The sequence below is a fragment of the Enhydra lutris genome, unplaced genomic scaffold, assembly GCF_002288905.1.
Source record: "Enhydra lutris kenyoni isolate GAN:26980312 unplaced genomic scaffold, ASM228890v2 scaffoldscaffold13, whole genome shotgun sequence".
Classification (NCBI taxonomy): domain Eukaryota; kingdom Metazoa; phylum Chordata; class Mammalia; order Carnivora; family Mustelidae; genus Enhydra; species Enhydra lutris.
In genome coordinates, this window is record NW_019154097.1 from 13,201,147 (window position 1) to 13,220,889 (window position 19,743).

Consider the following 19,743-nt stretch of genomic DNA (forward strand, 5'->3'; position numbering starts at 1 on the left):
TTTGTTTTTTTTTTTTTTTTAATAAAATTAAGCACGCATGAAAGAAAAAAAAACAAAGAAATAATACTATAAACCCCATACACCCAACACCCAGATTTCACAATTATTAAGATCTGGCCATGTTTGTTCATTTTCCTTTTTTCTTTATGCCTTTCTTTGTTGGTATATTTTAAAGCAATTCCCAGTGTTCATACCATTTTGCCTCTAGAGGCAGTATTTAAATATTGAATGGCTTAAAATTTTCTAAAACCAGTAAGAGAGCAACCACACAATTCAAAAATTCCAACCATTCCCCAGCAGGATAAACAAAAAGAAATCCGTATCTAGACACCTTGTTCAGAAACCACAGAGTAGCAAGATAAAGAGAAAATCTAAAAAGTGGCTTACCCAACTTCCTGAAGGCCATATAGCCAATAAAAAGACAGTCAAGCCTCCTTTTGGGGTCATTTCATTCTAAATTCAACATCTTTCCACAAGACTCCATGTCGAGCAAGGCAAAAGAGCCCACAGTGACCACTGAGAGGAATGCAAACAGGCAAGGCATACAGGCTCATTAGGTGATCCACCTCGAAATAACCATAAGCCCTAAGTGACCAGTTACAACCAGGCACAGTTCCTAAGATTACCAAAAAAGGGAAAATTCCTTATGTCCCTGATACTCTCTCATTCTGCTTTACAACTGTGGCCCCTCACCACCACCTGTCACAGATAGTCTCTCCATGGCTGTCCTGCCCCCTGCTCCCCTGCAGTATATTCAATAAACTTCTGTTTCCTCTGGTCTGTCTTAGGTGAATTCCTTCACTGCCCACAAGGCCAGCCTCCATTGGATCAGGCCGTCCCACACTACATTAATCTAGGACAGTACATCTTTATACTAGAAACCCCTTGCTTAGGCACCATTCAGAGAGTTAATATATAAACACAGTCTTGCAGTGTTGAGACCAGAACTAACACCCATTCCTTTACTGGTTTGTTTTTACCTAAGGATTGGGACTAGGCAGGGACTTCAGAGCACCATGAGTTTGTGTCTTTATTTTATAGATGAGAAAAGTGAGCCCCAAGTGAAGAGATACAGCTGACGTACCTTTACCTAGGTATTTAGAGATCTTATGCTGTTGATGAAAACGGCTAACTTTGCCCAAGATTTCTGGAGTGAGCTAGCTACAAGGAACTTTTTACAAGATGGGGGAAAATGTTCCACCTGACTGGAGAAATTTGGGCTGTGTAAATATTTCTTTCCATAATCTCCTAACGAGAGAAAAGAAATAGATGTCCTTATAAAAAAAAAGCAATCAAAGAAGTAAATGAATATCTTCTCCCCAGGAAGATTAGCAACAATCAAAGACCTGGTAGAATAAATGCCACTAACAGCTGAGGGGGAGAGAAGACGTGAGAAAAGACAATAAAGTGACACTGAATTTCAGCCTATTCCACACGTTGCTGGGAAGCGTGAAGCGTGCACAATATTTTAATCAAACGTGGTATGAAAGATTGGGATTCAATGATTGAGCAGAGTTGAAGATTCACCAAAAATTTGCCAATATTTTTGAAAATATACTTTTTCCAAATTTTTAGAAGATTTCACATTTGAAAGATCTCACATTCTTATAGAAATTTTAGAAAATATTGAAAAACATGCACAATAAAAAAAATCAATAACTCCGTAACTAAGAGTTAACCATCAGTAACGTGTTATTGTTTCCTTCTCAGCTTTCTTCCATGTACATAAATACATGTTTTTACAACTATCACTGTGATAAGAACCCTCATTCGTGAATCTTTGAAAACGATTCTGTTTATATTCTTTGAATATATTCCCTGAGGTTATAAAGACATATAATAGCAGAGTTATTAAGAGATTAGACTTGTAGGTGTACCTGGTTGGCTCAGTTAGTGGAGTGTGCAACTCTTGATCTCAGGGTCGTGAGTTCGAGCCCCATGCTGGGTGAAGAGATTATTTGAGTAAATAAACGCTTTAAAAAAAAGCAAGAGAGATTGGGCTTCCAGTCAGAGTTGTCACTGAATACCAGCTTTGCCACTTACAAACTTATATCACTTCTCCAGGTCTCAGTTCTCTCCTCTGTGAAAAAGGAAAAGGAGAATGTGAAAAAACGAAAAATGTAAAAAAATGAACCTATTTCACAGTTTGACAGTGAAGATGAAAATAGTTGAATGTATAGCTCCGGTATACATACAGTAAGCAAGCAATAAGTTATTATTGTCTTTGGTAACAACTTTGGATAACAGGGCCACAACTTTTACTGCATTTGGTATGCTTTTTTTTAATATATAATATATTTTCTATATTAAACAGCATCTATTGTGGGGCACCTGGGTGGCTCAGTCGTTAAGTGTCTGGCTTCACCTCAGGTCATGATCCCAGGGTCCTGGGATTGAGTCCTGCATCAGGCATCCTGCTCAACAGGAAGCCTGCTTCTCCCTCTCCCACTCCCCCTGCTCCTGTTCCCTCTCTCACTGTGTCTCTCTGTTAAATAAATAAATAAAATCTTAAAAAAAAATCATCTATTGCTATAGGGGCGCCTGGCTGACTCAGTAGAGCTTGTGACTCGATCTCTGGGCTCATTCAAGCCCCACGCTAGGGTAGAGATTACTTAAAATAATAAAATAAAGTGATTAAAGTGGCAAAGGTTATGTGTACTTCAGCCCCCCAAAACATTTTTTTAAAGCATCTATTGCTATTATTACAGAAAAACATTACTCTTTTTTTAAATTTTTAAAAATTTTTTTATAAACATATAGTGTATTATTAGCCCCAGAGGTACAGGTCTGTGAATCACCAGGTTAAAGCATTAATCTTTTTAAAGAAGATAACATTACAGGGGCACCTGGGTGGCTCAGTGGGTTAAGCCTCTGCCTTTGGCTCAGGTCATGATCTCGGAGTCTTGGAATCAAGCCCCTCATTGGGCTCTCTGCTCAGCGGGGAGCTTGCCTCCCCACCTCTCTCTCTGCCTGCCTCTCTGAGTACTTGTGATCTCTGTCTGTCAAATAAATAAATAAAATCTTTAAAAAAATAACAATAATTCTCTATGGGGGTATTAAGTTATATTTCCTCACCCCGCCCCACCCGTGTCCCCTGCCCCCACAACACAAAAGCCCCTAGGACTCTCTTTGTTTTTATTATTTTTTTTTAAGATTTATTTATTTATTTATTTATTTGACAGAGAGAGAGAGATAGATCACAAGTAGGCAGCAAGGCAGGCAGAGAGAGAGGGGGAAGCAGGCTCCCCATTGAGCAGAGAGCCCAATGCGTGACTTGATCCCAGGACCCTGAGATCATGACCTAAGTCCAAGGCAGAGGCTTTAACCCACTGAGCCACCCAGGTGCCCCAATCTCTTTGTTTTTATAAAAGGCTTGTAGAAAAATAGTAATAGCTGACACTTGTTGACTGCATACTATAGCCAGGAGCTTTAAGGTGGTATGCCAAGGGCGGGGCCTGGGAGCGGCTAGCAACAATATAAGGAGCATCTGTCCATTGAGAATTTTGAAAAATAATCAAGCCTTTTCTGCTTTTTATCATCACCAAGTGCCTGAAATTTTGAACAATGTCAATGATAAATGCTCTTCCCTAAAACATTTTTGGTTGGCCTACCTTCTAAACTCCTGGATTTTAAGAATATGTATGTTTATATTAAGCATACATATAAACTTATAGATGTTTATTATATAATATGTATATAGAATATTTATTATTTTTAAATATTTTATAATATATTTGTATAATATTTTATAATATATTTTATATATTTATATTTATTATATAACATATATATACATATGTGTGTGTGTATATATATGTGTGTGTATATGTATATATACACACACACCTCATATTAGCAAATGTTTATTACTTGTCTCAATAAACACCGTATTCCAAAACGGAAGTTAATCCAGAAAAATTCTACTTATACAGTCAGCCCTGACACATGTGGACACAGTTTCCCAGGTTTGCTTCAAGAGTAAGCTCATAATGGTTAGGGATTGTTCAAGCTCATTTCGGACATTGTTCATGTTTCCAGTCCCTGTGCTAGGATACACCCCTACATTTAAGTGGCAAATAGATATAAACAATAATAGCACAGTCATTCGAAAGGTAAAGAAGCAAAACTAGATTAATTTAATTCAATCATTCTATGTCACAATTTGGGTTTTTAATGGCACTTTTAAAACTTAAAACAGTAAAACCATGAACTGCAAGGTATAATACTTTGGTGAGTAAGTGTACATTTTAGTTCAATCTTAAAGATTGAAATTTATTTTCTAATTGTTTTGAAACAAAAAAAAATTAAAAAAATGATTATTACTGATAATAATGTTGTCATCTGGAGGAGAGCATTAAAGGATATGTTCCAGGCATCAAATATGCCAGGTACACCCTTGTCAACTTGCCAAGTACTCTCCCCCATTTAATAATCACAGTGCAATGTCAGACTAGGACAAGGTCCCACAGCTAGTAATTTGCAGAGCTGGTTATCAAACCCACATTTGTCTGACTCCAGAGCCCAAGACTGCAACCAGTATGTCAGGACGTTTGAGTTGCTAACAAGAAAGTCAAAGTAAAGAATAAAAGTTGTTGTGCTTTGCTTGGGGGAAGTTCATTACTTTTGCCTTGAACCTTGACTCCTAAGATTGTAAATTATCTGTACCAATACTCTCCTAAATAATTACCCAGCGACCTGAAAGAGTTTATGCACCTTCCCATTGGAAATAATTTACTTTCTTTTCCCAGGAGTAAAAGCACCATTAAGCTTCTAAATAAGACATTTTTTCCATATTACCTGGTTGCTTTAATAGATGTTTAATTTGTTTTTCCAAATAACATTAAAATAATATAGAGGACCTATTTTCAGAGTTTAGAAGAGGATGCAATGATGAACCAAATAGGTTTTCTCAATAGGTTGAGAAACCGGAAGGCATTTATGCTCACACTATATTAATGTGCCTTGAAATTTACTTCCTAAAGAGGCGCCAACATTTCCAGTGTTTTTAAATGCAAAACTGTTCTCAAGCCACAACTTTTAATTCCAGTGCGACATTATCCTTTCCTTGGATCTCAAGTCACGAATGAGTTGTGCTTGGCAATACACAAAGAAAAGTACTGATGTCAGAAAAAGGACTGGTGATAGAATCAGAACTTTAGAGTTCCAAGTGTTGGGATCAGGTTACTGATGTCTCTCCTCTGGCAGGATTTCAACGAGAACTTTCAGTAAAAGGTGTCTTTGTGGAAAGACTCACATCATAGGAAAGCACTTGTGTGACAGAAAGAGGGGCAGGAAAATGAAATGATGGGATTCAGATTTAAACATTTGTTGAGGAAATGTTAGTGGCATGAAGGTTCTCATACTTTCCTCTTCACAGTGACCTAATTAAAGGGTTTTATTGATCCCTAATTATGGATGGGAAAATTGCTGTCAGAAGAGAGGCTAAGGGCTTTGCCCAAGGCCTCAAAACTTGTAAGTGGCAGAATGGGTATACAAACCCACCTGTCTCAAGTCCAGAGATCTTTCTACTATGTTACAGCTGCCTCCTATGCCATGGCCACTTTTGTCCCGGAAGAAAATACAATGGTTAAGAACATGGGCTGTGGAGTCAGATAGCTTGGTTCTAGATGCCAATCCTACCACTTCATAGCTATGGGAGAGTGGGCAAATTATTACCTCATAGGTCAGTGACAGTGAGTGAGCAATGTTTGTCAAAGATTCCATTTCTCCTACACTTCTTCCCCCTTACTGTTCAGTGAGGACACGTGACCAGTACTAGCTAATGAAATACAGCCAAACTGGGCTGCATCCATGAAAAGCCCATATAATGATCTTTTTTTTTTTTTTTAAGATTTTATTTGTTTATTTGTCAGAGATCACAAGCAGGCAGAGAGAGACGGAGAAGCAGGCTCCCAGCTGAGCAGAGACTCCAATGCGGGACTCGATCCCACAACCCCAGGACCACGACCTGAGCCGAAGGCAGAGGCTTTAACCCACTGAGCCACCCAGGCGCCCCCATATAATGATCTAATTCATTCATTCTTTCTTTCTTTCTTTTTAGAGATTTATTTATTTACTTATCTGAGAAAGAGAAAGAGAGTACGCATGTGAATGCTCACATGAGCAGATGGGGGTGGAGGGGGAGAGGAAGAGGGAGACAAACAGTAGACTCACGGCTGAGCTTGGACCCCAGTAAGGGCTCCACCCTAGGACCCTGAGATCATGACCTGAACTGAAATCAAAAGTCAGTCACTTAACTGACTGAGCCACCCAGGCGCCCCATTATTTCTTTTCTTTGAGAGGTTGAAAGACCTGAAGTTTTACAGGGTGCAGCTAAAATCTGTTCAAGCCTCCAGAAACCTGGGTGCTGAATAAGTGCATGGAGCGATACTGCCATCCTCTCCCATTTGGGTCACATGCTCTGTCATAAATACTGGGAGGGAAGAGGAAACCTTTGTTCTACTAAACCACTTCAATTTGAGGGTAAATTTGTTATAGCAACATAATCTAGTCTATCTAGACCTTTTTTTTTTTTACATCTCATTTTCCTAATCTCTAAAATAGTCATAATAATTTTAATTGAATGATTGTGAGGCTGAAAAGAAACTTTTTATAGGCCATACCTGAAGGCATTGTCAAACTAGGAAGAAAGAGTTGAATATACGGCAATCTGGGTGAATCATTGTCTCTCTGTTTTTTCCAAAAGTAAAGAAAAGAGACTATATGTTCCTTGGATTCCTTGCCACCACTTGCAATGCTCTGCTAGTCCTCAATTTCTCTTTGACCGCAGAATTCCATCATTCAACTGTTTGACTCAAGTTAACTGGTGAACTATTCCACGTCAAACGCGGTGCTAAGAGCTGACCTCAAGGACAGGTCATAAGAAGGGGCAATCTGGATTTTCTCTAAATTCAAATTGAGGACAGGGCATACATGTTCTGGGAATGGAGAGAAAAATGGTCTGAAGAAACTTGGCATGGCCTCTTTCTTACCTTTGAAGCAGCCATAAATGGAGCTCTCCAGGAAGGAGTTGAGGGAAGCTGGTGATGGTCGTGAGAAGGCCCTTCGGGAAGGGAACAGCATGTCATTTTTGCTTTAGTACTCTTTTTAAATGTCTTTCTATATCCTGCAACTAGCTGAGGGGGAGTAAGAGAGCAAAGCTGTCAGACCAGCAGCATCTTAATTATGGAGATTAGAAATATTTTATGCAATTGACACAGCCTTTTCTAAATTACATAGTATTAGGGAAAATGACTCTGTCTAGTGCCAATGAGGAAGGAAGAAAGGAGCTCTGAGAAAAAGAACAGGTGGATTTTGACAGTTTGTCCAATAAAATAATAATGGGGGGGGGACTTTAAAAACCAGACTAATGCTATAATTTTCATTACCTAACACAAATTGCTTAACAGGACTTGAGGGAAGCTGGGAATGACTATAGCTAAGCTTCAAACTGTCAGTCCAGCCAGACCTCGCAGTCTCTGTCTGCCCCTTTTCTTCATTTTGCTCTGCAGCACCACACTAGGAGGCCAGCTATTGGAATGCTTGGGAAGAGACAGAGTTGGGTGGTCAAGAGATGGCTTGCTTCCCAGGCAGTCTATGTCTTTTGCTCATTCGGAAAAATATCATTCAGTATCCCTGAAGTGGTACCTTGATATTCTCAAAAAGTTCAATTACTTCCCATGGCCTACCAATTTCCTGCCAGGCATAGGAGCATCTGGTTCTACAAGAATTGAGGTCCATAGAGAGCATCCTAAAGACTGAATGCTTTGGTAAGAATACAGAGGACTCCCATCGATCATACTTAGGCATTATTTTGCTGAATTGAGCAGGGGAGTTGATGACTATGGGCAACAGTTTTAGCACCTACTGTTTTCATTATTTAATCTCCCCTTCTTCTAGACCTCCCTATAAGATATCAACACAGTGATCTTTTTAAAGCAAAAGCTCTATTACCTTTTTGCTCCAAATCCTCTGATCCTCTTGTCTGTAAGACGTGAGAACTCCAAGGTCTATGGAGCCAGGGGGTAGTGTAGATGGGAGAAGCTAACTCCTGTCATAAGAGACTTTAGCGAATATTAGGACCTGTGGCAAATTGGAGAGGTCCTAGCAAGATCTCCCAGCAAGATCTCCCACATGTACTTCTTACAATGCAACACTGACAATTCTTCTGTTGGGGCTGGGTGTTGGTGGTATTCCTCATCCCTTCTCTTGAGTCTGAATGGGTCTGTGACTACATGCTATGTGTAGTCATGCTATGTGCCTTCTGAGGCTAGATTATAGAAGATAATGATGTAATGCCTTATCAGCCTGGTCCTCTTGGGATGCTCACTCTTGGAACCCAGCCACCATGCTGTGAGGAAGCCCACGTCACATGGCAAGGGCCCACATAAGTGTTGTGGCTCACGGCCAACAGCCAGCATCAACCACCAGGCAGGTGAATGAAGAAACTTTGAGATGATCCCTGCTCCCACAACATGACTGCAACCACATGAGAGCCCCCACGTGAGAAGTCCTCAGAACTGGGAGAGATGGTGATAAATAATTGTTGCTTTAAGTCTGGTTTGTGATAAAACAATACATAACTGGAACATCCAATAGATCTTATTCATTTCTAAGCCTTCACCTTTGTTTAAGTTATTTTATGCCTGGGAAATCTCTTTCTTTCCCATCTACACCTATTGAAAATCTACCTGCTGGGGTGCCTGGGTGGCTCAGTGGGTTAAGCCTCTGCCTTTGGCTCAGGTCATGATCTCAGGGTCCTGGGATCAAGCCCCACATCGGGCTCTCTGCTCAGCAGGGAGCCTGCTCCCCCCCCCCCCCCCCCCCCTCCTTCTCTCCCTACTTGTGATCTCTCTCTCTCTGTGTCAAATAAATAAATAAAATCTTTAAAAAAAAAAAAAAGAAAGAAAGAAAATCTACCTGCTGTTCAAGGATCATCTGAATGCCACTTGCTCCAAGAAGCCTCTCTTAATCATGGCTTTTAATAGTGATCTGTTCTTTCTCTGTACTCTGGACACTTGGCATAATTTCTCCATGACGGAAAGGTCATCTGGGACGACTGCTTCCCCCCACAGTCATTTTATAAAAACATTTTAATGTAGTTTTAAAAACAGCACCCGGTTTGCCAAAAGCACAAGCAATGCAGAAGTCCATAACTCAGGAAGTGTCTCCCTTCTGTCTTGTTCTTCGTCAACCCAACTTACCCTCAGCTCCTCTCCAAAGGTAACTGCTCTAACAGAGTGGTATATATTTCCCACAGCCTTTTCTACAAATACACACACACAAAATTTGCATAAATAAGATTCTATCATAATACTGTTTTGTAAGTCTTTTTTAGTCGATGATGTATTGTAGTTATCTTCCCATGTCAGTAAATACTGATCTACCTCATACTTTTTAATAGTGGCAAAATACTTCTTATTATTGAACCAATTATTTAATATTCTTCTTATAGAAATTTAGGTCTTTGCCAATTTTTCCTTATTATAAAAAAGACTATTGCTATTGGATATGTTCCCTGGACAAGAAAAGGCTGAACTAAAAGAATGAAATGCACCTTTTAAATTCTGGTATAAATTCTTAAATTCCTCTCCAGAAAGAGGTAACTATATCCCCATCAATAGAATATGAGAGCACTGTGACTTTCTCTGACACTGAATATTATCAAGCTTTTAAATCTTCGCCAATTTGTTGCGTGAAGAATGATAGCGCCTAATTCTTTAACTTACAGTTTTATTTTTAGTGAAGTTGAGCAGCATTTCACATTTTATGAGCCCTTGTATTTCTTTCACTGTGGGTTCTGTCTGCTATGTCCTTTTTCTGTTTCCCTTTTGGGTGCTTTTAGAGTTTTATTTTGTTTAATAGGAGCCTTTCAACTATTATCAATAGCAAATATCTTTGTCTATTCAGGCTGCTATAACAAAATTCCATAGACTGTGTGTCTGATAAAAAGACAAAAAGAGATAAAAGAGATTAATTCCTTACAGTTCTAGAAGTTGCAAGACCAAGATCAGGGTACCAGCATGATGGAATTCTGGGGTAGGCCCTCTTCTGGCTATACACTGCCAACCTCGTTCTGTGTCCTCACATGGTGGAAGGAGCTGGGGATCTCTCTGGAAACTTTTTTATAAGTCACTAGTGCCATTCATGAGGATTTGATCCTCAAGACCCACATGCCTCCCAAAGGCCCACCTTCTAAAACAACCACCTTCAGGCATTAAGATTTCAACATATGAATTTTCTGGAGGACATGACATTCATGCTGCAGCACTGAACCTTTTATATATCACTTTAAAGGATTATTTATCTGTTTGACAGTTGTGTTTATTTATGGTAACTTTTGCTCCTAGGAGTTTAAAGAGATTTATGTAATTAATCCCATCTTTTGCCAAGTGTTAGCCTACAGTGTCTTTCACAGAAAAACCTCCTATACTTTGTATACTATATAAACAAATATATTTTATTCCAGATGTTTTATAAGAAAAAAAGGCCAAACATTAAAAATAATAATAATAATCATACAGGATCTCAGATAACACTTCCTTTGAGACATTCTAGGCATTTGCAAATGTAAATTTCTGGGAACTCATTGACAAAATGCAGTTATTCATTGAAGAAATATTTGTGACATATTCCTAGATACTAAGCTCTTTTCTAGGCTTTTGGTACGCAGTGGGAACTTGTCTAGAGGGGATAAGGATAAGAGTAACAGGGGGGAAAATGTAATGCGGAATTTTTTACGAGCAAAATAAATCAATCTGTGGACCTCCTCTGAGCTTATATAGCACGTAGACTCATTCCTCTCATTACATTTAATCTATACTCTAATTCTTGGCTTAAATGTCTTTCCACCTCACTAAAATGTAAACGACTTAAGGGCAAGAAATGTACCTCATTTGTCTTTGAATCCCTGGCATCTATCTAGGTATCTGGCTCATTATAACTGCTCAAGAACTATATTGTTAGTAAATAGATTTCCCTACAAGTTGTCTTCTTTCCTTCTCATACTAATACTAGAAATCCTGTCTCCCTTCCCCTCTTTCCTCAGCCCATCACCTCAAAATAAAAACCAACAGTAGTTGTAGGATGGAAACAGCTGAAATCCCCAAGGTCTGATGTTTGCATAGTGATATTTAATCAAACATGCTTAGCTCACAAGGACTCAATTTAAAAAATTATCAAATAAGTGAATAACTACAGATTTTTAAAATGTCATTCAGAAAAGTATTAGAGGAAATACTACCCCACCAAACACAAGTTCACAACAAACATTTTTAGAGAACTTATAAACTGTCTGACATTGCAGCCAAAATCCAAATGAAACCACAAATAAAAGACAGAGTTATTAACAGTGGAGAGACATCCACTTACAAATATAGGCAGAAACAAAGTTGCAGAACTAAGGATTTATAATTCTCAGAGTCTTGCTAGCCTGGGTTTAGGGAAGCTCTTTTCAGGGGTTTCTAACTTCCAGGCTTATAACTGGGAAGCTGAGGTACATCGCCGTCTTCCCAAATAGAGACTTGCTCTTGCCTTTCTGGTAATGAATGAACAGTTACAGTCCTTGGTTACAATTAGTTTTTGCTTCTGGAGCATTTCCCAGAGGTGATATGCCAATGCTTCCAGGAGGAAGTTGTGAGGCAGATCTGGAAGGCTGGGGCTCTGCTGAACCAACTGTGCTCTTGTGGGATACGGCTGTGAACACAGTATGTGCTAAAATGTAAATAACACAGCCCAAAGCAACAAATGCCATTAAAAAAAAAAAAAAAATTAGAAGATGATTCTGAGCAATTATAAGCATATGAATACATAGATGCATTTGTATTTGTTACCCAAAAACCTCCAATCATGTGAACAATGAGTCAGGCATTATTAAAATCATAGGAAAGACCATTAGTTCAGTGTTTTCCTACCGTGAGTGACCAGCACCATGTCCTCCATCCGAAACTGGAAACCCTGGAATTCACACGGCCAATTATGCAATACTAGACCACTGGGAAGCATTTCGGGCTGGCTCAGCTGGTGATCTGCTTTTACCCTGCAGCATCAAGATTGATAGACCTTATAATTTTATCCTGGTTAGTGCAGATGCTGTTCTTACATAAGTTGAAAAAAAAAAAAAAAAACAACAATGCTCTTTCTCTCGAAAGAAAAACAAACTAAGCCCTTCTCCCAAGTGGCTTGCCTTGATGAAACCTCATGGTGGTGAGATCAGTACCTTGATCGCTGGCTAAGAAAAAAAAATCCCTTTCATGATTTCTGAATTTTCTGTAGCTTAATTTCATTGAAGGCTGAGCGTGCTTGTTTATGAGAAGGAGTGAAAAGGAACAGCAATTTGTCCCCCTCTAAATCACTCTTTTTATGAGGCTTCTTTGGATATGAGGGGGATGGGAAAGAGACTCCTTCTTAGAAGGTACAGAATATCAATTCAGGAGCCGCTAGTTTCTCTTATGCTAATGACGAGGTATAATTTTAAAACATCACATTCATATGCATATATGGTGCATACATACATAATTAGTATACTTACAAAGCACCTTGCAGAACCTTAGAACTCCTAGTTCCATTAACCCTTAGAGGGAAAACGAATTCATATCAATCAAGCACAATGGAATGTACTCCCTTTCAATTATATTCACCCATCATCCATACCTACGAAAGAGACCTCCAAGAAAGTGAAATACATTTTTTTTTTCTGAAGCCCTGCCACAGTCTGTTACGTATTTATCTGCTTTTCAGCTCTAATTACAAAATAAGCACTAGCTACTACATGGAATGACTACACTAGCCAAAAAGATTTTTATAATCTGAGAGAAATGTTCCCATATTGACTCTGCTAAGAGAAACAACTCCCCTTTCCTTGATTATAAAGAAGGAAGACAGATGGCTTCTTGTTTAAGACTGTAATTTTACTTTCAGCCTCCTCCCTCAGTTAAAAACAAGATGTACTTTGAGGCTTTGAGGGAAAATCTCAAGGGAAGGTTTTTTATTCCTGGCTGCATTGAATAATTCAACAAACATTTGAGAGAGCTGAGGGAAATACAAAGGAGAAAATCCTTTCCCTTGTTCTCAGGGAGTTTACAATCTAATTGTGAAGTTTATAATCAGAATTGGGACTAGAGCCACTAAAGTTTTATGTTTTTCACTTCTACATAGTGGCCTGATGGTTACTGGTAACACACCAAGAATTTACTAGCCCAGTGGAATGGTGCACCCTCCCATCAAACTGAAAGAGAACATAGGTAGGATGCAGAGGAAGTACTGATAATCCCAGGCAGCACTCTGTAGAGCGCAGCTTACCCACCAGCCAGCTTTCTTATCCAATCTTGACGACCACCCTTCAGGGTCATCCTATCATTAACATTTCACAGAAGACAAGAAAGAGGTTTAGAAAGGTGATTCATCCACTGTCACAGACCTAGGAAATGGTACTGGAATACACCAACCAGGAATTCTACGGTCCTTTCTTTAGCTGTCTCCAGCTTTCTATTTTGACTTTACTTTGCTTTCAATGCACATAAGGTCAACTTACTTCTGTGCCCTTTTTTCTCCCTTAGACTTGGAGTAATCTCTAAAATTTGCTGTCTCTCATTTAGTCAGGCCTTCCAGAATCTCACTCCTTTGCACCTTTGCAAATAAACCTTTTTTTTTTTCCTTTTGATTCTGTCTTTGAGACATTCTTTGACAGGATGAAATGAAACATGTAAAAGTTTTATAATAGTGTCTGATACCTCTTCTCTTAATATGAACCCTGATCTTTTAAGTTTTATTCCTGCCACCTTTTCACTTGCTTCGTTTCACCTTTAAGTAAACACTTACTTCTTTTCACCTCCCCCCCCCCCTTTTAAAGTAAACTCTCCACCAAACATGGGGCTTGAACTTCAGACCAGGAAGCCCAAGAGTTGCATGCTCTATGACTGAGCCAGCCAGGCATCCTTATTTCTGTGGCCTTTGAGCTATTCTCATGGGACACTATTTCCCAAGGACTCTCCGGCTGTATACTTCTTGAAGGTAGTGAAGCCTATTCTAACTTGTTGCTCCACACAGTGTATTAATGTAGCAACTTGTAGGAGAACAGAAGCTATCTTTTTTGTTCACCTCTTTATTCACAGTGCCTACAAATTACTGGAACTTAGTATGTCCTCAGTAAATATTTTTGATATGAACGACTTAATATTCGCTTATTGTTTTTTGTAGACAATCCTGTATAAGAAAGTTTAGTCCAGATCCAACATGGCTCTGTATTGAGAGACCTGGCGAACTTACCTTGTCCCTATATACGGCTCTTTATAAAAATTTCGACCTTGGGTGCCTTTTATTAGGCTGTCTCCTTCAAAGGCTCAGTTTCATCAGCAAAATGGGGTCAGTAGCAACAGATGCTTGTCTCTCCCCGTTTTCTATCACCCACTCCATCACCAGGGAAGATTTATTGTGTACACTTTCCTCTGGATAAAAAGCAACCGTAGAAGCACTAAGATGCCATTAGGGTCTTCGGGTTGCGCGTCCAGTGGCGAAAGCGAGCAACCCCGCACGCCTCGCCAGTACCTCTGGGGTCCGGAAGCAATGCGGCCACATTTCGGCTGCGAACCTGCTCAGCCCCTGGGAGGCTCAACCCCACGCGACCTCTCGCTCCGAGGCAGCGCTGTGCCTCGGTGCCACCGCTAAATAGGCTCGGCACTGCGCAGGCTCCGACGCGCGCCGAAGGACCCGGCCTCGTTTTGGCAGTCGCCGCCCGGCTGTCGGCGCCGCGCTGCACTGGGGGCGGGGAGTCTGATGGGAGACGCGCGCGGCGCTGAGGAGGCGGCGGTCCGGGAGAGGGAGCGGGAGAGGGACTGGGCGCGGGAGGCGGGAGGCGGGGGACAGGGGGAGGCGCCGCCGCCGCCCGCCCCTTTCCGCTGGGGAGCAGCTGCAGCAGCAGGAGCGGAGCAGGAGCCGCGCAGCCGCCGCCGCCGGGGGATGTGGCCGGCGCCCGCCCCGAGCCGCGCCGCCTCCTGAGTACCCGCTGCCACCCAAGCCACCGCCGCCGCCGCCGCCGCTAAGCCGTGCGGGGCCAGGCCGCGCCCTCCCCGGGCGCCCGCCGGCTCGCATGCCGAAGGGCTCCGGGGCGTAGCTGCGCGCCGGGCGCCGCCTCCGGGCTCCTTCGGCCCCGCCATGGGCTGCTGCAGCTCCGCCTCCTCCGCCGCGCAGGTGAGGGGCTCCCGCCTCCCGGCCGCCCTCCCGGATACCTCCCCCGCGCCGCGCTGCTGGCGCCCGCTGCCTCCCGCTGCCGTAGAGCCACCCTTCAGCCCACCGTGCACTCCGGAGACCCCCATCCCCGCCTCTCCCTCGCGCCTGTCCCGCAGGTGCCCCCGCGCTGGCTCCGCGGCTGCCAACTCGCAGCCACCTCTGCGCGGCCCCCAGTATGACCCCAGCTCTCGCTGGCCCCTTTCCGACTTGGCCTCTTCCCAGTCACACCTGAGCGGCCCGTCCCGCCCGCCTGCAGGTAGAAGCAACACAGGCGCCTCCTCTCTGCTCTGCCCCAGGTGGCACCCCGTTGCCTCGTCTTCTGGGCCTTGCGCCTCTCTTCCCATCTCCTTGGAGTCTCCCCTTCCCCATCCGCCGGCTGTTTTCTCTGCTCCCAGGCGGAGTACCCTCAGCATGGGCTCTTCACCCCGTTTCCACCTTATTCCAGTTTCTGCTCCATTAGACATTCTGCCCCTTTCTCTTGCCCGCCGCCCCCGACACCAGGTTGAAGTGTTTAAGCGGATTCCGGAGCTCTTACACGGCCCACTTCACAGATCCCACCCGCTCGCCATGCACCCCATCCCCCCTTTGTGCCTTGACCCTGGGCACCGCGGCCTCTTCGCACACCGAGGCCCCTGCGGGAGCGCTGGCACTAGGCTGGGAAGGAGATTGGGCACCTTGTGGGTGACGGGAGCGTTACGGAAACTCCCTCTTTGTTGCCAGTGTAACAGGAGGAAGAGGTGCCGAATTTAGTTTTTCTGTGGGCACTGGCTGAATGTTGTCGCTGAGGGCTGAGATGCAGAGATTTCTCCCAGCTTCTACCCTGCCCCCATCCAAATTTCGCTCACCTCCCTCTCCCTTGCCGATCCGAGCCCTTAACCTGGATGGAAATGTTTAGACAACTGTATAAGGATCAAATGTAATAGAACTTGACTGCTGGCCACTAATAACTGAGAGGACCTGTTTGTAAATTACCTAATTTAGTGAATTAGAGAGTGTATTTACAAATACGATAAAAAGCAATCAGGAATACTGCATCAAACTGTCTGGTGTTGGTGTATGAAAAATAGGCTCTGACAACGCCTGGGATGTAATCTCACAGTTTCATTAGCGTAGAATTTAACTGTGGTCTTTGATTTGTTTGTTTTGGGGAAGACAAGGGTTCTTGTTTTTAGAAATAAAGGCTGGTTGGTTCTTGGTGAAGAAAAATGCTAGTTTGGGGGGAAAAAAAATTCCTCCAGAGATCTAGCATCTGCGATAATGCCAGAAGTGTTTTGCTGCTGCTAAATGACTATATATAACTCAGTTTTAAATAACCTGCATACTTGTTCTGAAAATCTGAGATCTGTTAGAAAATGACTAGAATTGCAGATGAATGGAGGACATCTATATTTTATCAAGTATCCAACCTATTTGTCCAGTTCTTTTTTGGGGGTGTTTGCTTACTGGGGTTTTTTTGTTTTTTGTTTTTTGTTTGTTTTTTTCCCTTTCTGCCTACTGGGATCACAGTCAGGCTGATTGGTTTAGTTAGTTAAACCTTCCTATTCAGTTGGAATAGCCAAGAAAATTGTATGTGGTGGTGATATGGAGGAGAGGTCGATAGACCAGTGTTTTCATATTAACAGTTAAAGGTGTGGGATTACACAATACCTTTCAACTGGTTAGGGAGTTTTGGGGGAGGGGGCTCTTTATCTCATATTTGCTTACATTATTATTTTCACCAAAAAGGTGTTTTCATATGACCTTTCTTTTAAGAACTGGGTTACTTTACATCCTCCCTTGGTGGTGAAATCCCTTTAAGACAGGAAATTATTGATAGTTTGTGGATGGCTTATTAATTGTGGAAACAGTTAAATTTGGGAGGGATGGATGCTGGACCCAAACTCTGGTTTAATCATAGGTCTTGCATTTGACTAGCTCCACGTCTTACTTTTCAGAATGCTGTCACATACATTTTCTTCGCTTTTTCCTCCTCTTGCAGTCACTGTTTCCTTCATGCCACGTTCTACAGACAAGATGCATGTCATGCACCCTGAGGGGTGCATTTTTTTTTTTTCCTGTAGATTTCTATAACCAATCAGCAGCTGTCATATGCCTTTAAGTTCGGCTTTAGGGACTTGTAGTGTTTGGTGGAGCATCGAGGAGCAGGTTTTGTGCCAAAGAGCTGGTCATCGTTTTTTTGTTTGTTTTTAATTTGAGATTTTGGCATCATTATTCATTTGTGAAACGTTACCAGTCTGCTGGCATTTTAATGTCCCTTTCAGGAGTGTGTCCAGTTTTAGAATAGTATCATATCTCTCAATGTTGTGTTGAAAGAAAATAGGGATGCAACTTCCCGTTACTTTGAACCTCTGTTAGAGGCCTCAATTGTATTTTCAGGCAGGATGTGTTTCTTTTCATGCATTCTACTGGACTGTAAGCCTCTTGAGAATAGGAACTGCTTTTGTTTTCCCCATCTTTGTATCCATTGCAGTGCCTCACTATATCCTGCACAGTTGTTCAGCAGTACTCAGTAAACAGAATGTATACATACACATTTCAATATCTGGCTGGCAAGCAACATGGAATATGAGTCCAACCCTGACCCATGTGCTGTTTCACTTCCATGGACTGGTTGACTAATTCCATCAAGCCATCCTCTTTGAAGCTCAAAGTTGAACTGTTTAAGTTAAAATTGACCTGCCTTTCCCACATTCCTTCCTGTTCCGTCAATGGTATCATCAGTTTGCAAAATTGAGCAGGAGTCTCCTTTTCTCCTGGTGTTCCGCTCAATGCCTATATTTTAGTTGGAGCAGTGGCTATAACGTCTTTAAAAAGCTTGTCTGCAAACTCTAATGATAACCTGCATAGCACATCAAAACAACGTGCTTCGGGGTACTCTGCAGTTCAGCTTAGCTTTTCTCAGTGGTATGTCAGCAATTTTAAAGCTCCGACAGGTTTTATCAATGTAAATATAGTGTGTTTCCTTTTTGTAGTAGGGATTCACTTTTGAAATGTAATTTATTTTTCCTCTTAGTTTCTTGCTCTGCTGTAGACTCTCATAAAAGGATTTATGGTCTTCCCAACTGTTTCATCTCTTATAGTCTGTCCTGGTATTATTTTCATTTTCTTGGCAGTGTCTGGATATCATAATTTGCTATCAAAATAATTATCCTGTTTTAGGATTTAGATCAAAGAAAAGTGTCACCTTCAATACTAACTTGCATTTCATTGCCGAAGGGGCAAATTATTGGCAAAATAATTTGTGCTGCATCAGTTATGTACATCTAAGAATCTTACGAATGGCTACAGAGTCAGGGCTCTTTCAGAACTCTTAATTATGATTTTTATTAGTGACCACTACAGGTTATTTGCTAATATTAGTAACTGCTCAAAATAAGCCAACACATGATAGCCTTTGCCTAAAAATGTCTTTGAAGGGAACGTAAAAGTGAGATAGTCTTGAGTTTCTTTTTACAGCACTAATCTTCCCTAAGACTCTTAAAATTTATTCCCAACTCTCCATAATTCGTTTGTTCTGTTATAACCTGACATAATTTCTATTCTTGTAATGTTAAACTTCAAAGTTCACGTGTAAATCTTCAGATTTATGACATGTTCTTTCCCATTGACAAACCAGTTTGAATGAAGCAGGCTTTCCAAAGATTACTTAGCAAATTGCCGTAAGTCTTTGTCGTTAATGGCTAGATCATTATTCCTCACAGCACTGCTTTGGAGGCCAGGAGATTCTGCAAGTGCTGTGAAGTTCCGTCCTTTGGTTCTAACCTTAGAAATTGTGCAAAGGATGGAAGAGAGTCTTTTTGGTTGAACAGACCACCCCTCGTCTGTCTGACTTCAGGAAAAATTGTACTTGTCTACTGTCTTGTCCCATGGTCCTCAAATCGAGAGCTATAAATTTAACTCTCTTTTTCTAGATATTCTATCTCGTCTAGGGATTAATAAAAAATAGTCAGTGGTGTACTAATACTGGTTAACTTTTGAGTATGTTAACTGTTCCTTAAAAGATTTTTTTCTTTTTTAAGATTTTATTTATTTATTTGACAGAGAGAGAGACATCACAAGTAGGCAGAGAAGCAGGTGGAGAGAAGGGGGAAGCAGGCTCCCTGCCGAGCAGAGAGCCTGGATGTGGGGCTCGATTCCAGGACCCTGAGATCATGACCTGAGCCAAAGGCAGAGGCTTAACCCACTGAGCCACCCAGGTGCCCCTCCTGAACAGATTTTTAGTAATATTGTAGTCTCCACCTGCTTTGGGGAATTTGAAGTCAGATGATAAAAATGGCACTTGAAGACTGTAGTGGGATTTCCCAAAAGAAACTAAGTTGTTCCATTAAACTATGTCCAGCAAAGTAGTCTTTCTGGGATTTAAAAAAAGTCATGGCATGAAGACAGTTTATTTTTCTTTTTCTGAATACTGTGCTGTTAGTATAGAAGATCCTCAAAATATGGAAATAAAAGTTACTGTTAAAATTGGAAAATAATGTAAAAATGGTAATGCTTTTTGTACAGCTATTTTCCACAACG

The 19,743-nt window shown here is 41.4% G+C and overlaps 1 protein-coding gene across 2 annotated transcripts in view; it reads left to right on the forward strand.

The window, feature by feature from the left end:
* Nucleotides 1–15,067: 15,067 nt before the first annotated feature.
* Nucleotides 15,068–19,743, forward strand: part of LOC111146248 (solute carrier family 44 member 1) — a 153,799-nt gene continuing 149,123 nt past the window's right edge. For both annotated transcript variants that reach the window (XM_022501711.1, XM_022501709.1), the window contains exon 1: nt 15,068–15,186. In XM_022501711.1, coding sequence (XP_022357419.1) covers nt 15,151–15,186 — 36 coding nt within the window. In that variant the 5' untranslated portion in view covers nt 15,068–15,150. The remainder of the gene's footprint in view (nt 15,187–19,743) is intronic.